General features: G+C 42.9%; 1 protein-coding gene across 2 annotated transcripts; it reads left to right on the forward strand.

The window, feature by feature from the left end:
* Positions 1-876: 876 nt before the first annotated feature.
* Positions 877-9,558, forward strand: LOC124682681 (origin of replication complex subunit 3-like). 2 transcript variants are annotated; one of them, XM_047217322.1, is made up of 17 exons: positions 877-1,075; positions 1,149-1,370; positions 1,466-1,640; positions 1,737-1,906; positions 2,005-2,138; positions 2,569-2,842; positions 2,933-3,007; positions 3,151-3,227; positions 3,289-3,379; positions 3,674-3,867; positions 4,147-4,216; positions 4,719-4,798; positions 5,154-5,228; positions 5,639-5,714; positions 5,807-5,934; positions 8,808-8,975; positions 9,091-9,558. In XM_047217322.1, the coding sequence occupies exons 1-17, from the start codon at positions 968-970 to the stop codon at positions 9,194-9,196; spliced, it is 2,223 nt and encodes a 740-aa protein (XP_047073278.1). In that variant the 5' UTR covers positions 877-967; the 3' UTR covers positions 9,197-9,558. The 2 variants fall into 2 exon arrangements, with proteins under 2 accessions (XP_047073278.1, XP_047073279.1); XM_047217323.1 differs by having other exon boundaries at positions 2,008-2,138.
* Positions 9,559-21,538: the final 11,980 nt, after the last annotated feature.

The following is a 21,538-nucleotide window of genomic DNA, read 5'->3' on the forward strand; positions in this document are numbered from 1 at the left end:
GGCCTTTCCCCCTTCAATACAGACTCTAAAAAGTGGCTAACTTAATTCCTGAGAAAATGACATGGGCCTGGCCCAAAACTAAAGGTGACACAACACCATATTATGGTATGGACGAAATTATGAAGTGTAATCTTGTATATTTCGTCCAAGTCTTCAATCATCATTATGGTGGTTTCAAAGTTCTGAAATCTCCACTTGTGGTGTCCTCTTCAATCCTCACATGTTTGCTACCATCTCCTCCATGTGTGATCATGCTTCAATGCTGTTCTTCTCATCCATGATAGGTCCATCATTCCTAAGAGTAACAAATACATGTAATTTAGGTAGCATCATATTCTCATATATGTGAGAAATAGTTACAAGAGACGAAAGTACCTGATAGTTAAGTTGTTTGACACGAGCTCAAGTGATCTGTAGGTACAGCGGTTGTATCAACAGATGAGATGTCCTCATCACACTTGTTGTAGAAAAAGTTCAAACTCGAAAAAACCGTTTAGATTAGAAATAGGCATAATTTTAAAAAGTTCAAACTAAAAACCTGTTCAGATTAAAAAATGTTCATATTAAAAAAAATTGAAAATTGATTTTTTTTAAAATCTAGAAATAGTTCAAACTTGAAAAAAAATTCAGATAAAAATTCTAAAATATTTTTTGTTCAATCTGGGTGAGGGAGGTTTTCGGAGACGCAAGTGGGCAGCCAAATTCGTGCCCGGCGCCCAAATAGGCCTTTCGGCCAGAGAGCGCCCCTTTTCCTATTTCCAGTACAGGAGACAGCGCCGCCGCCGGCCCTCCGCTCGCCGCCTCGCCCGTCCCGCTTACCAGCACGCCCGCGCCGCCTCCCCACGCCTCTATCGGCGGCGACTGCCCAACCCACAGGAGTTGGGTCCCTCCCGCCGATTCCGGCCGTCTCCGGGGCCTCCTCTCCCACGCGTCCCCGCCGCCTCTTCCCCAATTCCCCACCGGCGAAATGCCGTTCCATCACCAACGGAGTCTCGACGCCGTGCCGACTCCGACTGCCGGAGCCATGACTGAACCATCACGGGAAGCTCCGCTCACAGCGGCCAACAATATTGAGGCATGTTTCTCAGATGTCGCTGCCTGCTTACAATCTGCATTTCTCTCCCTCTCAGTCCCGTCTTCTTTTTCAGCCGTTCTTTGTCCTCCACAAGGCGGCCGCTGGTGCCTCGCTGACAACTCCCCGGGCTCGGCGGCGGGTGGACAAAATTTCCCAGCCGTCATCTCCCAATCCCAAATCCGCAAAGAGACCGCGGGACGAGGACGTGGAGGATGAGGGCGACATGGAACTGTACGAGCAGCTCCGCTTGGAGGCCTTCCACCGCACTTGGTCCAAGATCCAGTCCACCATCAATGTCTGCCTCTCTTCACCCGGTCACTGGACCAACCAGTATCGCTCCTCGTCATGCTAATGCTAATGCTTTGAGATCATCTTGGTATTTGCTTCCAGGAGGTCCTCAGAGGCATCAACCTCAAGCTGTTCGACCAGGTGCTCCGCTGGGTCCAGGAATCCTTCTCCACGGTCCGCTCTGTCATCAGACCTTGCCCTGCTGAAATCCAGCAGCCCTACCCTCTCCTAACTGATGTCATCTGCAGAAAGATACCCACGGCATTCGTTCTCACTAGTGAGCACAGCACTGCCATCAAGTGTTCAACTGATTCCTTTCTACCGGTGTTGAATTGGCTGATTTGATGGGATTTGGAACTCCCCACTTTTGCAGAGAATGCGGAATTCGTTGACGATGTCACCACGTTTCGGGATCTATCGAATCATCTGGAGTCCAATGGATGTCACCTGGCCAAGCTGTCGTCAACCGAGTTGTCTGCAAAGCACGGAGTTGCTGCCTGCTTAAAGAGCTTGTTGAGGCAGCTGCTTTCAGCTGTTCCAGATGTGGGTGATATGACAGCTCAAATAATATAAACCTGCAGTTTTGATTCAGACAGGAGTGTGTAGGCTCTCTGACTTCATGCGTTGCTTCTTTTCAACAGCAGGTAGCGGATGTGTCTGCACTTGCATCTTGGTACTGCGGAGCCAAGAATTATGATCAGCCCATCATTATCGTAATTGATGATTTAGAGCAATGTTCTGGTGATGTTCTGGGGGAGCTTGTGATGACGCTGAGGTAAGCTTTATGTTTCGTCGCATCACGCACTTCCCTCTTATCTTGTGGGCACTTTAAGCCAAGCCTGGTGAAAATAAGTGAGCCAAGCCTGGTAAAACTAAATGCAAATCTTTCAATGGACACTGATTTGGGTACCAACTACATAAGCTAAATTCAACTTTGAAGTCACTCTTTTCATCCAGATTGCTTAACACAAATTAATTTCTATATCAATCATGCAACAAAGCATATTGTTTTATTTGTTCAGTAACTTCCGCTCCTTGTAGTTTTCATGCTCCACGCTCTTGTTTAGCTCCTGTTAAGAAGTTCTTACCAATTATTAAATGTAACTTGTACTTTTTCTTTGATTAATTTCTTAAGAAGCTTCATTCGTGTGCTTGGTTTTACGGAGAATTTCGGAATGCCTAATACTATAGTCTCTCTGTTGCAGCGAGTGGGTAATTAAGATTCCAATCTTCTTTGTGATGGGGGTAGCAACTACCCTTGACGCACCAAGGAAACTGCTCTCATCAGAAGCTCTTCAACAGTTAGATCCCTGTCAGCTTACCATGGGGTCTCCCTCTGATAGAATGAATGCACTTGTTGAGGCCATCCTTGTTAAACCATGCGCCGGTTTCTGCATAAGTCACGAAGTTGCAGTCTTCCTCAAAAATTACTTTTTCAGACATGATGGGACGATAACATCTTTTATTAGTGCTCTAAAGGTTAGTGTTTCACGTAAGCTCTATTCATGTTGGAAATATATTTAATATGTTTTTTCCATTTTCGTGGAAAGCTAATCAAATTTTACATAGCTTGCATGCAGTAAGCACTTCTCTGTCGAACCTTTGAGCTTCTTGTGCATGGGAACGCTTGAAGAGGATTGTGAGGTTGCTGCTATTTCCTATTTCCAACATAGTACCGTCTTTGCTAATTCTATGTTACTACTACTCCTACTACCAGCTTTAGTTTCCCTTCAATTTTAATTTAATAATATCTCTGTTTGTGTTGCTTCTGATTTGCTACCCTACAGAACTTTTGGCGTGATAAATTTGGTGCAATGCCTGAAGCAATGCAGAAACTAGCTTTTGGTTTACCCTCATGTACAAGGTATACGACTTGGCTATAATGATTTTCACCCATAACATAGTTTTAAAGCTTTATATGGCAGGGAAAATAACTCGATCAAGCCTGGCAATAATTTGGTAGAAGGGTTATCTGCGCTGATGAAGTTGCAAAGGGATTGGAGTTCTGTTCTCTCGGTAGGCTTGTGGTGCTATCCAAAATTGGCTGTTTTTTAGACAGTGACAGTTTTGCATCCTTATACAAAAATGAAATTTGTCCTAGACGCTTCAGATATTATATGTTCACATGTCTAACTTCATGTGAAGGATGCTTAAAAGCTAATGCAAACCCTAAATTTCTTCGTAATTTTGTATGATACAAAAACATCTGTCCAGTTTTGAAATTACAAAAGCACATTTAGTTTCTTAGTTAGAAATTTGCTAGGCCCATAATACTGAATATGTATCTTCTATTGCGATATGATTATCCAGTGCTTGTATGAAGCTGGAAGACATGGCAAAGTGCAACTTTTGGATATTTTCTGTGAGGCAATCAACCCAGATCTGCGTACTCAGAAGGATTCTAATATTGAACTGCTTATGTCTAAAGTGACAAGTGGGAACCTAACAAGTGGTAACTCAGGTGCTGGTAGAAGATTTCTAGCTCAGGCATTGGATACAGTAAGGTAGGCTGTTATTAGTTGCTTTCAGAATTTTGGATGGACAGAGTCTCTATTTTTGTAAAATTTATGAGTGCTCCAGATTACCAAATGGAATTACTAGGTCATGGTTATTGTATTGTGAAGTAATGCTGACAATGTTTTTGTGGCAGTTAATATACTAGTACATGCTGTTTTTTTCATTGCAATGCTCTTTTCTTTAGCGTTTTATTACCTAAAGAAATTATGTCTTCACATTCTGACAAATATGCATACAAATTTGTGAACTCTAATCTGTTTGATCAGATACATGCCGATGGAAACATTAGTTCGTGTTCTTAAAGTTTGGAGCATCCATTCAGAAGGAATGAATGAGGTATATTGTCACTGCTGATTTTGTAATGACAAACATTTTGGTGGAGTTTATTCACTTTCTAAATATTGTCACTGCCGATGGAAACATTATTTCGTGTTCTTAAAGTTTGGAGCATCCATTCAGAAGGAATGAATGAGCATAAGTCGCAACGAGAAATTATATTATGTCTCATCAAGTCATTTTGGTGAAGTTTATTCACTTTCTAAATATTGGATTCCAGTTTCTAATCACCAGTTTTCATTTACTTGATTGTTTGTATGAAATCTGGATAAATACTCTGAAAATGGGACGTGTTATTTGGTTCAAGAATCAATATTTTTGGGGTTAAATTAGCTTCAGAATCCTTGCCATTGCTGATTTGTTTTGACAAAATAAAATAGAAATTCTTCAGATTTACATCCTAAGTATGGGCTTGTAGAAGACAATCAAAAACAATAATGATAATGTTTGTATTGACTGCACTGAAGTGCTAGTTATGATTTTTTGTCTCATTCTTTTATAGATTAATGACAAGGTGAAAGAGCTTCAGTCAACTACAACCAGTGCGGATTGCATGAGGATAACAAAGGATAAGTGGACTAGGTTCGATCCTGCTTTATTTCATCTCTCATGTGAAATTTTATTGATTAACAAATATTCAGAATGCGGAAATAACGACACAGTTACTGTTGTTTATAAATTATAAGTAATAGTTATGCAAGACTTGTGATGCCAAATTATAAATTATAAGTAATAGTTAATACTGAATCTTCATTAGCAGGGATGTTTCATTTGACACACGCCACACACTTCCTCCATAGTAATTTTATTTCAACGCTGTGGTGGCAACTGGCAAGATAGGACTGAGTTTCTTATGGTTGAAACTTTAATGCAATATTATAAGTTTATTCTAGCTGAAAGTCTGAAACTGGCTGACCATCACTTCATGATGTATCAGATCAACAAATAGTACCGCAAATGGAGCAGTACCATTAAATGAGAAAGCTACCATGCTATTGGATGATATTACAAGGTAAATGTTATAGTGGGATATACTGACTCCATTTTTTTGACCTTACATTTTGGTGTTTGGCAAATCAGATTAATGTCAGATAAATTTTGTTATCCAGTGTTTGTTCCCTCGTATTTCATCTCAGTTTCACACATTGTAATATAGCTATTGGACCAAATACCCCAATGTTATTCATAAGTGGTTGGACCAAATGAGATTTATCAATTAATGATAATCCACCGCAGTACCAGATGAGCCTAGACTTGTCCGTAATACTTTTTAAATATGTGTGATACACAATGAGAAGATTTAGTAATTTCCTGATATGACAGATTGTTAAGTAAATGCTGTGAACTGAAAAATCATCTATTTTCTCTATCTATTGTAAAGTCACTTTAAGTTTCAGTATCTAATGTCTAGATATTCAACAGGAAATTTTTGGTGCCTGTTGAGTGTTTACCTTTTCATGAAATCATTTGCTTCAAGAATGTTGGCGTACTTCAATCTGTAAGTTTCTCTTCTCACATAGAGAGAACTGTTATTGTTGATCTAATACATATACTAATAACAATTCCGATTTCTCTTGCATTTCAATCTAGGCACTAATTGGAAACCCAAGAAGAATGGTTCAGCTTGATCTGCTCAAGTCACAGAGCCGTCTTAAATGCTCTTGCTGCAGTAGAAATGGAATCGCTGTGTCAGCATCCTTGCATGACACATCCATTATGTAAGTCGATGCATTAACATATGAATATTTTTACTCATACCTAAGTACATGTTATGCTTGGAATCTGAATGCCAGTACCATAATATGGGAGTAAATTTATCAATGGTTGGTAGGCTAGGCTTTAGGCTCAAACATTTGCCAAATGGTGGGCAAGCAAAGCCTTTGCCAGCCTTTTGACTAGCCTAGGTTGTAGGGTAGGCTCTGGTTCAAACAAAAAACACCCGTAGGTCTTTAAGATACTGATTTAGCTTTAATTTGAGTCCCTCCTGCTAAACCCTGTACTTGATTTGATGACCTTTTATGTGACGCTGGATCATAGTGTAACTTATATTGTTGACATGGCATGTGATGTTAACCATCTTTTGCTTGACAAGAGTCCCGCCACTGACTCCATTTTAGTATGATTTAGTAGGGGGGTCAATGAAATGTCAAGATGAAAGCCTAGGGATCCCCACGCCTGCTGGGCTACCGTCAATCACGACATTGCCGCCATCTTCCAGCAGCTCTATGAGCTGCGTGGCTGTGGCTTTCTGCCGTATTAACCAGGCATTGCTCACCATCCTCCCTAAGCGCGCCGACGCATCCTGCCTACCTTCGCCAAGACGCCCACCCCTAAGCTGGACAAGCTTGTGAGCTCAATTCAGAATGCATTCATCACGGGCCTGCAGTCTACATGACAATTTCGAACCCTCCTGAAGCTCGATCTTGCCCGTGCCTTCTACTCCCTGTCTTGGCCATTCCTCTTTGAGGTTTTGCGGCAGTACGGCTTCGGCTATCGGTTCCTGGACTGGCCTGCAACCCTGCTGGCCAGCACATGCGTTCTGATCAATGGAGAACCCGGGCCACCAATTTGACACAGACGAGGACTCAGGCAGGGCGACCCGCTCTCACCTCAGCTCTTCGTTGCCTTGGCCGCCTAATCAGACATGCCGTCGAGCTGGGCATACTGCAGCATCTGCAGCCCCGATGCATTGTACCACCTGTCTCGCTTTATGCCGACGATGTGGTGCTGTTCTGCACCCCCCCGACGGCTGGCATCATGGCGGTGCAGAAGATCCTGCATTTGGGTCGGCCACGCATCAGGACTGCATGTCAATTTCACGAAAGCTCGGCCACACTCATGAACTGCAGCGATGAGACTGCGGTCTCTGTGAACCTCAGCTGCCCAATCGTGGAGTTCCCCATCATCTATCTGGGTATCCCCCTCTCACTTAGGAAGATGGCCACTGCCCAACTACAGCCACTGGTGAGAAGATCAGATGGAAGTTACCAACCTGGAAGGCTTGATTGATGAACAAGCCTGGCCGCCTCGCACTCGTTATGTCTGTCCTAAATTCCATCCCAGTGCACCAGCTGCTGGTCCTCGCACCGCTGAAGAAGACCAGCAAACAGCTCGAGAAGATTGGACAAGGTTTCTTATGGGAAGGCCGGGCAGAAGCGAAGGGAGGAAACTGTCATGTCAATTGGAAGCACGTCTGCAGGCCAATTGCCATGGGCGGCCTTGGCGTGCATGACCCTGGACCGTGCCGGACTGGCATTGTGCCTGCGCTGGCTATGGTTGAGCCACACCGACAGGGCCGCGCCTGGAGCAACCTTGAGCTTCAGTTTTCCACAGGCAATCTTCTTCGCTTCTACCATGATGACCATTGGCAATGGGCTGATGGCAATCTACTGGATTGGCGGCCGTTCCATCAGTGAAATTGCGCCTAAGCTTATGGCTGCATACCTAAACGACGTCGCAAGGTCAGATCAGTTGCCCAAAGGATTGCATGAGAACAGTTGGGCGCGAGACATACATGGGGTGATGGGCATACAAGAAATTGTGCAGTACCTCATTCTCTGGCAAGCCATTCAGAACACGGCCCTCACCATTGAGCCATACCACATGTCCTTCTAGGCAGCGGCGAAGCCAGGACGTTAACCCTGTGGGGTCAGGGCCAAAATTATCACAAATTTTATCTAGTTTTTAGATTTTTAGCATAAAAACTAACAGGAATATGAAGTATTAGCCAAAAAGCTGTGTGGTCGGCCGACCCCACAGCTTCAACGTGGATCCGCCACTGCTTCGAGGGATCCACCTCGCACCATGCCTGGAAACTTATATAGAGGAACTGGGCCCTGCCACATGTGGAAATTTTCCACTGGTTGGCCAGTCAAGACCGCTGCTGGTTGCTGGTTGCTAGTAGCTGGACCGCAGACCGCCTGGCCCGTCGAGGATTGCAACACCACTATGCTTGCCTCCTCTGTGAACAGGCATCCGAGATGATGCAGCACCTGATCCTTGCATGCCCCTTCTTCAGACAAGTGTGGCACGAGGTACTGTCCTGGCTCAGGTTCACCTGTGCACCCCCAGATCAGGAAGGATTGCTCATCGAATGGTGGAGCAAGGCCAAGCAGGCCAGTGTGTCTTCGAAGGTGCCCGGCTGTCAATCGATGCTCTGGTCTCCTGGATTAAAGACGAAGCGAAGCTTTGGGCCAGTGCTAGTTCCACAGGCCTTAGGGTAGAGTCTTGCCGACCTGGGACGTGCACTAAGCAAAATCTGTTGCAAGTTTGCAACACCCGCTTCTTAGGAAGTTTGTTACAAACTCTGTCTTTTCAATGAAAAGAATCGCAAAGAAAAAGAAAAAAAGCCTAGGGATCCTATTGACAAAAATATGAGAATACCAGCGGATGTTTTGAGTAATAAATAGAAAATATAAACTACTACTACTACCTCAGGACTGATTTAATCGACGCACTCTCAGCCTAGCTCCCGCGTCGTATGTACTATCTCTGGCATCAATTAAATCCGTCTGGAGGGAGTAGTTCTGAAGCTTACTCGAGTGAGATAAAATCAGATTTTAAGCTGATGTGAAACTCTTTTACTTTGCAGGTGCAACCTAGCCCAAGAATATGGTGACGTAATTAACCTCCATGACTGGTACTTGTCTTTTGATGGAATTATCAACAACACAAATTCAAAAGGGAAAAGAAAACTGATTGGTTCTCCATCGAAAAAGAAATCAAAAGCTGCACCTCAAGAGAGTGAAGCTATGATCCAGTATCCTTGACCATGATTTAACAAAATGAGCTCATGTTTTTCATTTGTCAAATACTACTCCATAATTTTGTGCTCGCATTTCAGTCGAGGTAATCCTTGACAAGTATTTTTCCAGAGCAAGGTTCTGCAGAGCTGTCACTGAGCTCCAAATTACTGGGCTTCTTCGGATGCCAAGCAAGAGAAGGCCAGATCTGGTGCAGAGAGTTGCATTCGGTCCTTGAGATCTTTCAGCGCCGAATTCACGCTAAGGTTCAGATTGGATTGATGGAAGCTCAGCAACAGTCCGTAAGACCTTCATGTTGGTGATTTGTCTCCTATGATCAGTATCTGCAGACTTGCAGCTTTCTGCAACACGAGTTTGACACATTTATCCAGTAACTCCATGCGAAGCTGTGCAGCGTTCAGCAATGCAATGAGCCAGTGAAATGAAAGCGAGCGACAAACTGGCTAAGGAAATATTTCTGCTGTAGTAGTAGTATAGTATGTAGCATGTATGCTTTAGTTCTATGATTTGTTGTATGTAGAGCTTCCTTGACTCGACGGAACCTTCAGATGCTTCTCTTGTGCTATGAGTTCATTTGACCATTTGCATTATTTAATTATGAACAAACTGGAGGTGCAACCACAAAACATTGAATTTTCTGCAATTATTTTGCTTTAATAATGTTGACAATCGAAGTATAGTTCATAAAAAGTTTGCACAAAATGCTAGCTTCAATAATCAATAAAGATCAAAACCTTGTATGAGTTAAACTTTCTAACCATGTAATAAAGTAATACGCATCATGATTTTTTCATAGAAAGATGCAGCTTAGGGTCAATAGAACACGACCCCGGCCAGCTGAAGAAAATCAAGACACAAAATCAACCAAAACCATTTCAAGGACAAGAGGCGACAAAATACAACTTAACCGAGCGAAATAAGCTTAGCTAAGCGAGAACATCCCATGAATCCTGTTCTCCCTACAAATTTCTGGCGTTCCAATCATACTGTAAGCTGAAACACCTGGGGAGTATGATGCAATCAGGAAATATACTACCTCCGTTCCACTAAAAATATCTCAACTTTATCAAAAATTGAATGTATCTATGAGTGTGGCATTTTGTATCTCTAGCTACATGGGGGCCATGTTTTTAAAAAATTCGAAAATGGCATTTTGTAGTTTCAAAAAATTAGGAACAAAAATTCTTTAGCTAGACATTGATGTACTCTACGACTGAAAAAAAGTAATACGAAAGACTCATATTTTGGGCCGTGCAAAATTTACAAATCCATGGATCTGAAAGCTAGACATTTGTCAGAATTTATCATTTTTGCGTAGCCTCTAATATAATGTATTTTATCCTGAAATTTTGCACAGTGGTAGAGTACATCATTGGCTACATTTAGATTATTTTCCAGATTTTTTTTGAAACTTTAAATATTGAATTTGAATTGTGTAAAAAAAAGGAGATGTGTAGTTCGGGTTACAGTTTGAGTTATTCCATGTATCTATCTAGTAGATAGTGTCTAGATACATCTAAATTTTGATAAAGTTAAGATAATTTTGGTGGGACGAAAGGAGTAGTTCCGATGGCTGATAGTCAAGGCAAATGTTTCAGCTTACAGTATGTTTGCCACCAACGAAGACAAGGAGCTTGCGCATTCTCGCCAGCAACAAGCATTTGCAGTAATAATGGGCATTTTATGGAATCACGGAATGAATAAAGCATACTACTTTGTTCCAATATAAATAAATAAAATAAAGCATAGTACTAATGCTTGTGATGATTCCTCGTGAAAAATGAAAACGATTCTTCAAGCGAAACCGACCAGCATGCGCTGATTTTGTTCCGTTGAAAGGTAATTCAGATATTATGCGCTGATTTTGGAGTAGTATCCAAAGTTAACATGATCACCGCCGGTTCCGATTCGATCCGACGATTAAAAGAGCAAGCAAAACGATCGGCAATTAGTCACATGGGAGATCAGCTCGCGTTCACACTTCACACTTGCATTTGGGTTATTCATTCTCCGGAATCGATCGGTGCCCACATTGGACCGACCAGCACCTGATCCGCCAAGGAATTGAATCACCGACCGACACAGAGATTAACCGAAAAACAATCCGGTAACCCACATGTCCTACCATTTGTTCAGGAGTGCTGGTCAGTTAATTTAATCCCTTTGATTTGATTGACAATACTTGGCGTCAAGATATGCAAATGCAAGTGGTGTGATCGAGCCGGTGGTGTTGTAAACATGCAAGGGCGTGTTTGGTTGCTCTCGTCGATGTTTCTCTGCTCTAGTGACCCGAGTTTCAGGCTGTCTATTTGCCCGGGTGGAGGATTGGACGTGCATCGTATGTTCAATCCGCTCAAAGACGATATTAGGCCGCTTACCCATGACATGCACGATAGATCTTAACCGTCAGGATTAATTCCGTTGATATGAGCGATTATTCTCGTACTTGTTCTTCCGGTCTATCCGGTAATGTGCACATCTACCTTTACATTGCTTCAATTTAGGGTTAGGTTTTGTTCGGTTTAGCTAGATGTGTTGTTTAGGCTTCTTTCGAAGCAAAATTTACGGATTTTTTTTGCAATGTTTAGGGTTTGATGTAAGGACAAGGATTTTTTTCACTGCCGATGATTAATCCGTAGCACTTATAGGTGAAGGGATGTCCCTACCGAACCTAATGATATGAACAAGAACAATTTTTTGATCATGCTCCTTGGTTTGGTAGGATCATCTCTTTTTAGCCGATGCTATGTTCTTGGATGCGCCTTTTTTGTTGTTGTGTTTCTCCCTTGTTGTTATCCAACTATCATGCACGAACACATTGGTAATGCATGCTCCTTAATGCAGTAACATCCTTGTTGTTGTGTGCAGTAACTATGAGACTCCCAAATGTGTTTTTTGGCATATGTTTTCTAGCATGGGACGATGATTAAATTCTTTAGCACCATGTGTTCTAGGGATGATCTTGTAATACCTAGTATTTTGAAGTAACACATATTGCTTGCGCATTTTCCTTGTCCTATGTGTAAACATATGCTTGCACATTTGTCTTGGTCATGTTGAGTTGTATGTGCTACTTTGTATATCACCTTGTTGATGCGCAAAATGCCTTTTGTTGTATTAGCAAGTGATTAAAATGAATATGGTTCTTATTATTTTAAAAACATTGCTTGTTCATGCTCCTTTTCCAATGATTACATATCACCACTTGGAGCAAGTTCAATACTATATCCAGTTGTTGGCTATAAGCCAAGTGCCATGTCATCTATAGTCAACCTAGAGCTAATATGTATAATAGTGAGCTATAAAATTGTACAATTTTATCAATGCATGCCCACCTTTCACTCTCACAGTGGCTAGGAGCACGTGCTAGAGCTGACTATTGCATAAGAGCCCACTCCTCTTCTCTCTCCTCCTCTCTTTGCTCCAACTAAGCAAGAATACATTATTTTAATCCTTATAGCCAACCGATTAGGATTTATTGTACTTGCTCTTATACACACATTCTCTAATTGTATTATTATTTTTGTAGTGCTCTAAGATGATGATGAGCTTTGATGTCCCCAACTTTGGCGAAGGTAGCGCCGCCAAGAGGCCGAGGGGAAGGCCGGAGAGGGTGGTCCACTTCAATGACGACGTTTGTCACTTGGGTTGTATTTGCTTAAAATCCCTAACGGCTTCGGTTACTACCTTGGGACCATCCCAAGGATCATCATTCTGAAGATGAACATTGGATGCAGTTGGATGGTGATCCTGACAGATGTGAATGGTTGGGTTGCCATGAACCGAGGTTGGGTATGCTTTGCCATTGCTTAGAAGATCAAGATCAAGTACTTCCTGAACTTCAAGGTCTGTGGACGTGATACTACAATGTTACCATCTCCGACTACTAGCTCCATGGATGTGGTGTGGTCAAGAAGTGCCCCTAGCACGACCGAACCCTTGCAATTATCGACGAGTGATGACACTTATGTGGATCTACTTGATGATAAGATGTATGTTTTGTGAACAATTAATCGTGCCAGCGGTGTGAACTAAGCATCCATGCTTCAGCTATAATGAGTACTTGTTCGATATATCACCTTTTATAATGTAGTATAGTATTGTTATTGCTTCTTAGTTGTGTATGAATGGGCCAGTAACTTTACCATTTGATGCAAAAGTAGATTAAGAGCTTCAACCGCGCAGGCCGAGTGCGGCCATCTTGGACGAGAGGGAGAAAGACCTAGAGGAGCAATCAAACACGCCGACCAAAGCGATGAATATGTGCGTTGGGTCCCAGAAGAGAAGCCCAGAGCGCGCACGACATGTAACACCGCCGAGCGCCGCCCCGGAAATGCCCGCGTGCGTGCGCAACAGTGAATAAGTCGTCGTTTTCTCGCTCTGCCTCGTGGTTTCGTCAAGGTGTGTCCGCTCGGCAGCATCTCCGACTGGATCGGATCCACGACGCGATTACGGCGAGTCGGCCATCGCATTTCGTCCACCCGATAACAGACCTGGAGCTCCTTTTTCTCTGTTTGCGTGCGCGCCAGCGAATAAAAGCAGCTAGCTGATGTAGCGCCGTCGATGGATGGTGGAAATGGACGGGCATCATGCCGCGTGCGGCGCGCGTGCGACGGTCGCTAGCTGCCGCTTCGATCGGTCGGTAGCGGCGGCGTGGCGCACGCAACGCGCTGCACCGGCGAGCAAGTGCCGCCACCAGGGCGTCGTATGGAAGCTTCGAGGCGGCGGTCAAGACCGGTGGAAGGAGCGGGCGCATCTGGAACAGACCCCGGCCCGGCCGCATCCGCCGAGGGCGACGTCGGATCGGATTCATTCCATGCACAGAGGCATCTGGCACGTACGTACGTGGACTTGACTCGGAGCCTGGCCCACGGGCTCGCTGATACCATGGCTGACAGCGAGAGGCAGGAGCCGCACTTGGCAAGTTCCAAGCCATTCTTTTCCCTCGCCCCCGCCGGTGCCCGGTAGTATTACTTCTATAAATGTTCCTAGACTACCCGGCCAACCAGCCATCCAAAAGGGGCACATCAATCTCGTTCAGTCCCGTAGCTACAGTAATTTTCATGTCCCGCTTTTTACCTCAACCGTTGGATACGGTAGTTTCATTTTTCACCTTCCGCTTCCCCTTATGGGTGCATGACGACTGGGCCCGAGGGCGTGCGGGGCCGCCTCCGGAAGGCAGCGACGGCAGTGAGCTCGCGTCGCCTGCGTGAGAGGAATCTCGCGACGGTGAAACCCTAGGCCCAATCCCCGCCTCCGCCTCGTCCCTGGCTCCTCCCCTCCTCTCCTCCTCTCGTAACAAGCGGCGGCGGCTCGCTGCGCGCGCTCGCCCTCGATTTCATCCAGCGACGACGGCTGGCCGCGCGCGCTCGCCCTCGATTTCATCGAACGACGGCGGCGGCGGAAGGGAGCAGACGAGCGGCGCCGGAGGCGACTGGACGCGTGCGCCCTGCTCAGCCATAGCCGGCCTCCTCTCGCTGAGCCTTGCTATGCGCCGCACGCCCGCCTTCCGTCGCCTCGACCAAGAAACCGGCGGAGGGTGATTGGATTTTTGAGGGAAGCTTCTCATGAGAGAGAGGCTCGGAGTGAGCCTGGTTATCCCCTCCTCTTCTCTCTCCGTGCTACACTTCCTCTCATATCCTGGACAAATTCATCCTATTTTGTGCCTACATCATCTAGGATTTTCTCCCTCTTGATCTGTATTGATGCCACTATTTGCAGATTCGGTGTGCTTATGGTTGAATCTGGGTTGATTTTTGTGGAAACAATTGTGGTGAGATTGAGATTGATATCCCCTTTTGTCCATGATGAACAACTGCTGCTTTTGTTGCGTGTGCTTCCAACCTGTGCGCAGGTCGAGCTGGTACCTCTCCCTCCCTATATTTCTTTTCAATTTTTTTGGTATAGGTCCGTGCTACACTTTCTCTCAGATCCTGGACAAATTCCTCCTACTTTGTGCCTACATCATCTAGGATTTTCTCCACTCTTGATATGTATTGGTGCCACTGTTTGCAGATTTGTTGTGCTTTGGGTTGAATCTAGGTTGTTTTTATGGATAAGATTGTGGATGCGCTTCGCCGTCATTGTCACCGAGGCTGCAAGACATCATGCTGGTGGACATGGTGGTGGCGCTTGACCTGGTAGAGTGGTTTTCATGATGTATTCTTTCTGGGAAGAAACACAAGGGATAAATCTGAAATTGTGGACTCAAAGAATGGTTAGTGCAGTTCATGTATTTTCTCAGCTGTTATGATCTGGACCTAAATATAGGTTAGAAGTCTAAAGTACTGTTCAAAGCTTCTCTCCACGTGTAATGATATTCCTTGCTACAAGCTAGCTTTGGTCATATTTTGGGTATGCTGTAGATGTTTCCGTGCACTGCTCATTTCGAGAAATATGTTGTAGCTTTGGTCATATTTTGGGTATTTCGAGTATGCCGCAGAGATTCTTATTGTTACTCTTTTGGTAAAAGGGAGAGGTTCTGTCTTGTTTGGATAGAATTATGAGTCCCTCGTGGCTTATATGTCTTATAAAGCTAGGAAGAATTTAATTTTTGGATATTTGTGTTTCATTTTTGTTTTATGATGTTGACATTCTGTTCGTGATAGCATTTCAGCCAACATCTTATATGCTCATCTTATTCCCCAGCTTATAAGAAGATAAATCAAATTACATGGAGAATTTTCCCGGCCTGCTCATCTCTAGGTACAACAAGGCGTTCGGTGAACCCTGCAACAACACAATGGGAGGTTGGTTCTCTTGCCAAGTTCTTGTGTTTGTTCATATTCGAGTCCTCTGATAATAATTAGCCACTCAACCACTATCCAGAAGTTGAAGTTTGCACTGATTGTATTTTTACCTTACCCCTAAAAATTTCATTGAACAAATTGATTGCAATTTACACTTCCTGTTGTTATTTCTGGATGTGAAAATAGATAAATTAGTTAAATGGCCATCGGACTGTGAGTATATATAGTTCATATATTTTCTTGTTTCTTGGCCTACCCCTACAAATTTCATCTAACTAAATGATTCAAACTACATAGTACTGTCTGCGGCTAATAAATAACCTAATTTAACAAACAATAATTACGGTAGTAGTATCAAGTGCCATTATAAGTCACAAGATGGTGGGGCATCATGCTTTGTTTGGCATCAGGATTCTTCATTTTAATGAAACTTCAGATTTGATATTAGTTACCTGATTGTCAAATGGTGGAATTTTGCCTCAGGATTCGTCTTTGTGGGGTCACATATGTTATGGTCCGTTGATATTAAACCAGAATATATATGTGAATGATTTTCATCCGGAATCCAGGTCTTGACTTGGTTTTGCGGTATGGAATAACTATTTTTCCGAATATGAGAATTGGGTTATTTGATCTATATGTAATTAACAAGTCTGTAGTGTTCAACATGGTCAGAATTAAAATGAAGCTCTTCTGATGTAGAATTCAAAATAAATACGTGCACTAAGCTCATTAAGGTATCATAGGGGAGAACAACCTATGTTTTCTGAAATTATATTTGGTTATGTTTGCGAAAGTAGACAAATAGCAATCTTGATGAAACACTGCATTTTTAATTCATGGTAACGGTATTTCCATGTGACTGAAGCTAATGCCTTTTAGAATTAGAAACGGGACTACGGTTTATGTTTTTCCAAGTTTTCTGTTTGTATCTATATGCTTTCTGCAACCAATTATTAAGTTCTATCTTAATATGTAGAGACCATAAGATCAAACTGGTTCTTTGGGATGATCGAAGTTGAGGGCTTTGTGCTATGGGAGATACCGAACACTCATTGCATTTGTTGGACGATTGCCTAAGATGGTCAAAGGTAAATTTGTTGGCTGTTTTTTTAGATGGCATTCTTACTGCCCAGTACAACGAGAATGATCTGAACCTGAGATATTGTTATAAGGTGATTTGTCGCTAATTTTGTATTTTTCCTGTTTGCAGACCTTCTGCTTTATCTGATTCTATTCTTCCATTCTCCGTGGCATGATAACAAATTAACTTTGTGCTATGGGACATACGGAACACTCATTGCCTTTGTTGGCTGATTTTTTTAGATGGCATTCTTACTGCCCAGTACAACGAGAATGATCTGAACCTGAGATATTGTTATAAGGTGATTTGTCGCTAATTTTTTACTTTTCCTGTTTGCAGACCTTTGCTTTATCTGATTCTATTCTTCCATTCTCCGTGGCATGATAACAAATTAACTTTAATTCCCAGCCTCTCCTTGCCTTCCAATGCAGTATTGCTTACTTCAAAAGACCTTTTGGTCCTTCTAATAAGTTAAGGTCAGCATATTTTGCCTTGTCCTACTGCTCTGCATTCTGACAGATTGAGCACCGCCTAAACCACCTCCATATAACCACTTTTAGTTATCAATTCGCCCGCCACCTGCGCTGGAAACGGGAGCCGACAGCGGTGGCTGGACGCGGCAGAACGGCACCAAGGATGCGCCGCCACCATCTCCGCGCCGGTGGAGATCGAGATCTTCGGTCTCCACCATCTCCGCGCCTGCGGGGCTCTAGATCTCCTCGCCTGAGGTGCTTGCGTGGCAGAAGATAGGAAGAAGAGGCCGCACGTGCGGGAAGATGCGCTGGAGGAGCGCGCGCAGAGGAGGATGGCGGCGAGGAAAGTGATGGCGGCCGTGTGGAGGGAGAGGACGCGGGGAGTCGGCCAGCGGTGGCATGGCTCGGGTCTGTGTTTGGCGGCGCGAGCGCGAGTGACGAGCCCCCGGCAGCTCGCCGCGCGTGCGTACCTCGTTCACCTGCGCGGACGAGCGCCAGCCACCATCATGTACACCATCTCGATCTTCTGCTATGTTGAGGTTTGTCTCTTCTCCTTACTAGGAATGAAAAAGTAGAGAACGAAATGCAAAAATTAGGGGCTCAAGCACTCTGATTTAGGAGGTGGAAAATGGGGCAAGAGCTTAGTAGTTCATGCTGCAATTGACAAGCACGCCATGGTTGCAAAGTCTAATTCGGGAGTGGGTGAATACCTAGAAGCCAAATTATGATGTTGTTCTAACTTTTCAGTTTTCTCCGTTGATATTGTGAATTAAAGGCTGCAATCAATAAGAACAGAATACTATGTTTGATTCGGGTATTCATGCTAAAGGATTCCTTCTCCTGTAGTCAAGATACCACATATAAAATTTACTTAAAGGAGGCTCCCCACATAATGTCGACTTTGGCCTGCATTCGAGAGATGCACGAGTGCAAATTTTTATTTGTTTTGCGGGTTCATCCATAAGGTAATGATTTAAAGGTTCATTCATCAAATATAATATGAGTCATTTGTTGTATAGATTATAGGTACTTATTGTATCTTATTCTTCTAGGTTCATGGATAGCATCTCGATGGATATTCTCATATTTTTATAAATGGATATCATTGATCCCATCCATAAAGTAATGATTTAAAGGTCCAATGTGTCAAGATTGGTCATTTTTTAGTATGTGCTTTCGAGGCGTAGACGCATAGTTCTGAGATTTAGATCTAAAAGAGATTGAAAGTGTATTTTTGTACTTTTGATTCAGCTGAGATGTTTAAACGATTTGTTACTTTCAAAGAATTTGATGCTGATGCAATATGTCTCTGAATTTACGTTTTTCATGTGTGTCATATCTACTAAAGATTAATGTCTGGGAACTTCCGTTCGTAACATGTCTGCTTCGTGAAACAGCTTATTAAACTAGGATGTGATGTATTTACCTTTAAAATTTTGTATACTGCGTTAAGTGGTTTATACAATTGAGTTTCACATGTAGGTTATCATTTTGTATGGTGAGCCTCAAAGTGATTATCACCATAGTTGTGAGCATGATATATCGGGGCATCAAGATCACGCTCCATGGAGGTGGACACAGTGAGTGTCATCTTACAAATTATCATGGTTGTTCTGCTCTAGGTTGTGCAAGCCAAGTGACATGTGCATTGTTTCTTGTTTTTTGATTCCTTGTTGTCAAGAAATATTTGGTTTTGTAGGGTAATTTTTAATAGGACTATGGGATATCAAGATTTCTTCAGATTTGCCTCCTTTTGTTGATTAATTTGCGAGGCTTACTTGGTTTCGGTTCAGATAGAAGAAGGGCGAACTTGGGAGAATCAATATGGTGTACATGAAGGTATATGATTAGCTTCTCCACTCCTATTCGCTACTTGTATTTATTTTTGTTCATCTCGATTAATCCTTGCCCAGCTAATTTGTAGAGATATGTGCAGGTTGTTTTTTCTGGAGAATTGAGTTAGTGAAATAGTCGATGATCTTTCTTTCTTTGTTGTAACCACTCAAAACCTCTCAAAGTTAGGTTTCACTTTTTTCCAGTGATTGTTGTTACAAAATGACCATCTTAATTAACTATGTTTTGACTTCTTACAATTTTTTTAAGTAGATTGTTTGACAAAGAAAATAAACCTTGGATGTTTGGTCGAGACTTGATTTTCCTCGTCTCATGATATTGTCAGAAAGTAATATGTTTGGTTTAGCTCTTCAATTGGCGATATAATGATATGCCAACCCTTTTCCAAATTGGTAGAATATGTGTGGTTTTAATTTTAGCACTATCATTAAATTTTAGCTTGTCTGCTGATGACTCATAGTGATTTTTATTGCAGATTGGCAATACGTATTATACGTAACCATTACAGGATATTCTGCACACGTACTATCGAGTTCCGACCAAGGGTTGTCGTATTTTCTACTGGGGATGAGTTGGTCCGGCCAGCCACTGCAAACTCTAAATCATGGTCAGGTTATTTCTACTATTCCACACCGTTTGAATCCTTTCCCCTTTACGTTACGTGTGAGCGAGTCATGGCGAGCTGCACCAACTCGATGGGCGTGGCGATGGATGTCTTTTGAGATTTTACCACTGCATTTGTAGCAAATTGTTAATTGGACGATTGATGATTGTTTCATGGGAAAATCGCTATAGGTTGTTTGAGACATGCATCAGATTATAGCTTTGACTTTGTATGGTGTCATTTCCAATTTTGAGACACACAGATAGGTGCAATTGTGGTGGGGGCCGAGGTTTCCCTCGTCTCTCTCGCTCTTCCTCTTTACCTATCTCTCTCAGATCTCACTCTTGCTTCTCATTTTTCAGCTGTAGGGAACGGTGGTGGAGTGGGTGTGAGTCAAGGATGGCCAGGATCCGGGCGGGGCCGGCCAAATCGTGTCGGGCGACGGATTTCGACAATACGGGGACAGCAATGGCAAGCATGGCTGGTTTTAAGACACCAAGGTGGGCTTAATGTGAGCTTTTCCCAAATCCCAATCCCAATACGAGTACCATTTAGTTATTGCAGACATTTATGGATAAATCTTGGTTCTCAACTTCTCATTAACAGATTTATATTTTATAATGGTTGTTCGAGTGTGTTTGTGCCTGGCTGAGCAGATCGAGTTGTATAATGCACATACCACAACTATCGTTGTTGTGGTGACTCGGACAGGTTCCTGAAGGTAAAGTGACTCATTTCCATCATGTCGGATGTTTACGATTGCTTGAGTTAGTTTGATAATTCCATATTGGGTTATGTTCGTTGTAATACAGTTTGGTTTTCAGATATTTTGTCTATTAGCTAAGAGCTCCTAATAGTTTGTTTTCCTCTTTGCAGCTACTATTTTAGTAAAATATCTGATGTGCTAAAACAATAATGTGGAGAGAAGTTGTTTCTCCAATGAAAAATAATAGGTACAGTTTTTTTTCAGTACCATTTTAGGCTTCAAGTTAGCTGGAAGGGAATACATCGAGCAATGTTGGAACATGTGGTTGTGCTTATCATGGTCAATAAGGTGGCTGAGGCAAATTAGTAATACAGCAGCTAGATGAGTGGCGTATACTAGATTGTTGCGAGTAGGTACATAATTGATATGTTTGCTTCCCTCATTTGCAAGTGGCCCTCATTTGAGATGATTTTCACTAGAAACCTGATATCGTGTTGTGTATACCAGATTGTTGAGTAGGTGTAATTGATATGTTTGCTTTCCACATTTTCTTGTGGCCCTAACTTAAGATGATGTTCATTGGAAACCTGATAGAGTGGAATTAGATTATCGTGTAAATCAGCTGTCAATTGCTACATGTGCTCTAGGTGGATTAGTACAGATACAAATAATATAGTATTTTTACTCATTAACAAGAAGTACTCATTTTTTTTTTAGTTTGGCTGCAACCCTGTGCTTGCTTGTTTTGCAATTACCCACCAATTATAACTCATCGCCGTGTTCAGGTTCAAACTCGATGAGGTTCTACAGCGCTGATATCAACCTCACCAGAGCCATTCGCCGCCTCTCTTCCCCTGCAGTTTACTGCCGTTAATTTGCCAGAAACGCCGAAGAAGAGAATAGCCGCTGCATCTTTGAGACCCTCACCCATAGTCGCAGTCCCATGTTTGCCGGTAATTTACTTTGATTAGGATTCTTTCTCCTGTAGACTTTTCACTTTTATGTGATTATAATTCTCATTGAACTGAGGTGTAAATAATACTATTGATCTGCTTGCTTTGGCCATCTTTTTCCATGTATTACTTAGTT

The sequence above is a fragment of the Lolium rigidum genome, chromosome 1, assembly GCF_022539505.1.
Source record: "Lolium rigidum isolate FL_2022 chromosome 1, APGP_CSIRO_Lrig_0.1, whole genome shotgun sequence".
Classification (NCBI taxonomy): Eukaryota; Viridiplantae; Streptophyta; class Magnoliopsida; order Poales; family Poaceae; genus Lolium; species Lolium rigidum.

What these genes read in the sequence shown, in the direction of transcription:
- LOC124682681 (XM_047217322.1), top strand. Translation starts at nt 968, where the DNA reads ATGCCGTTCCATCACCAACGGAGTCTCGACGCCGTGCCGACTCCGACT. An exon ending in GAGCTTGTGATGACGCTGAG is followed by an intron (nt 2,139 to 2,568) that starts GTAAGCTTTATG and finishes TCTCTGTTGCAG; the next exon opens with CGAGTGGGTAATTAAGATTC. An exon ending in ACAAAGGATAAGTGGACTAG is followed by an intron (nt 4,799 to 5,153) that starts GTTCGATCCTGC and finishes ATGATGTATCAG; the next exon opens with ATCAACAAATAGTACCGCAA.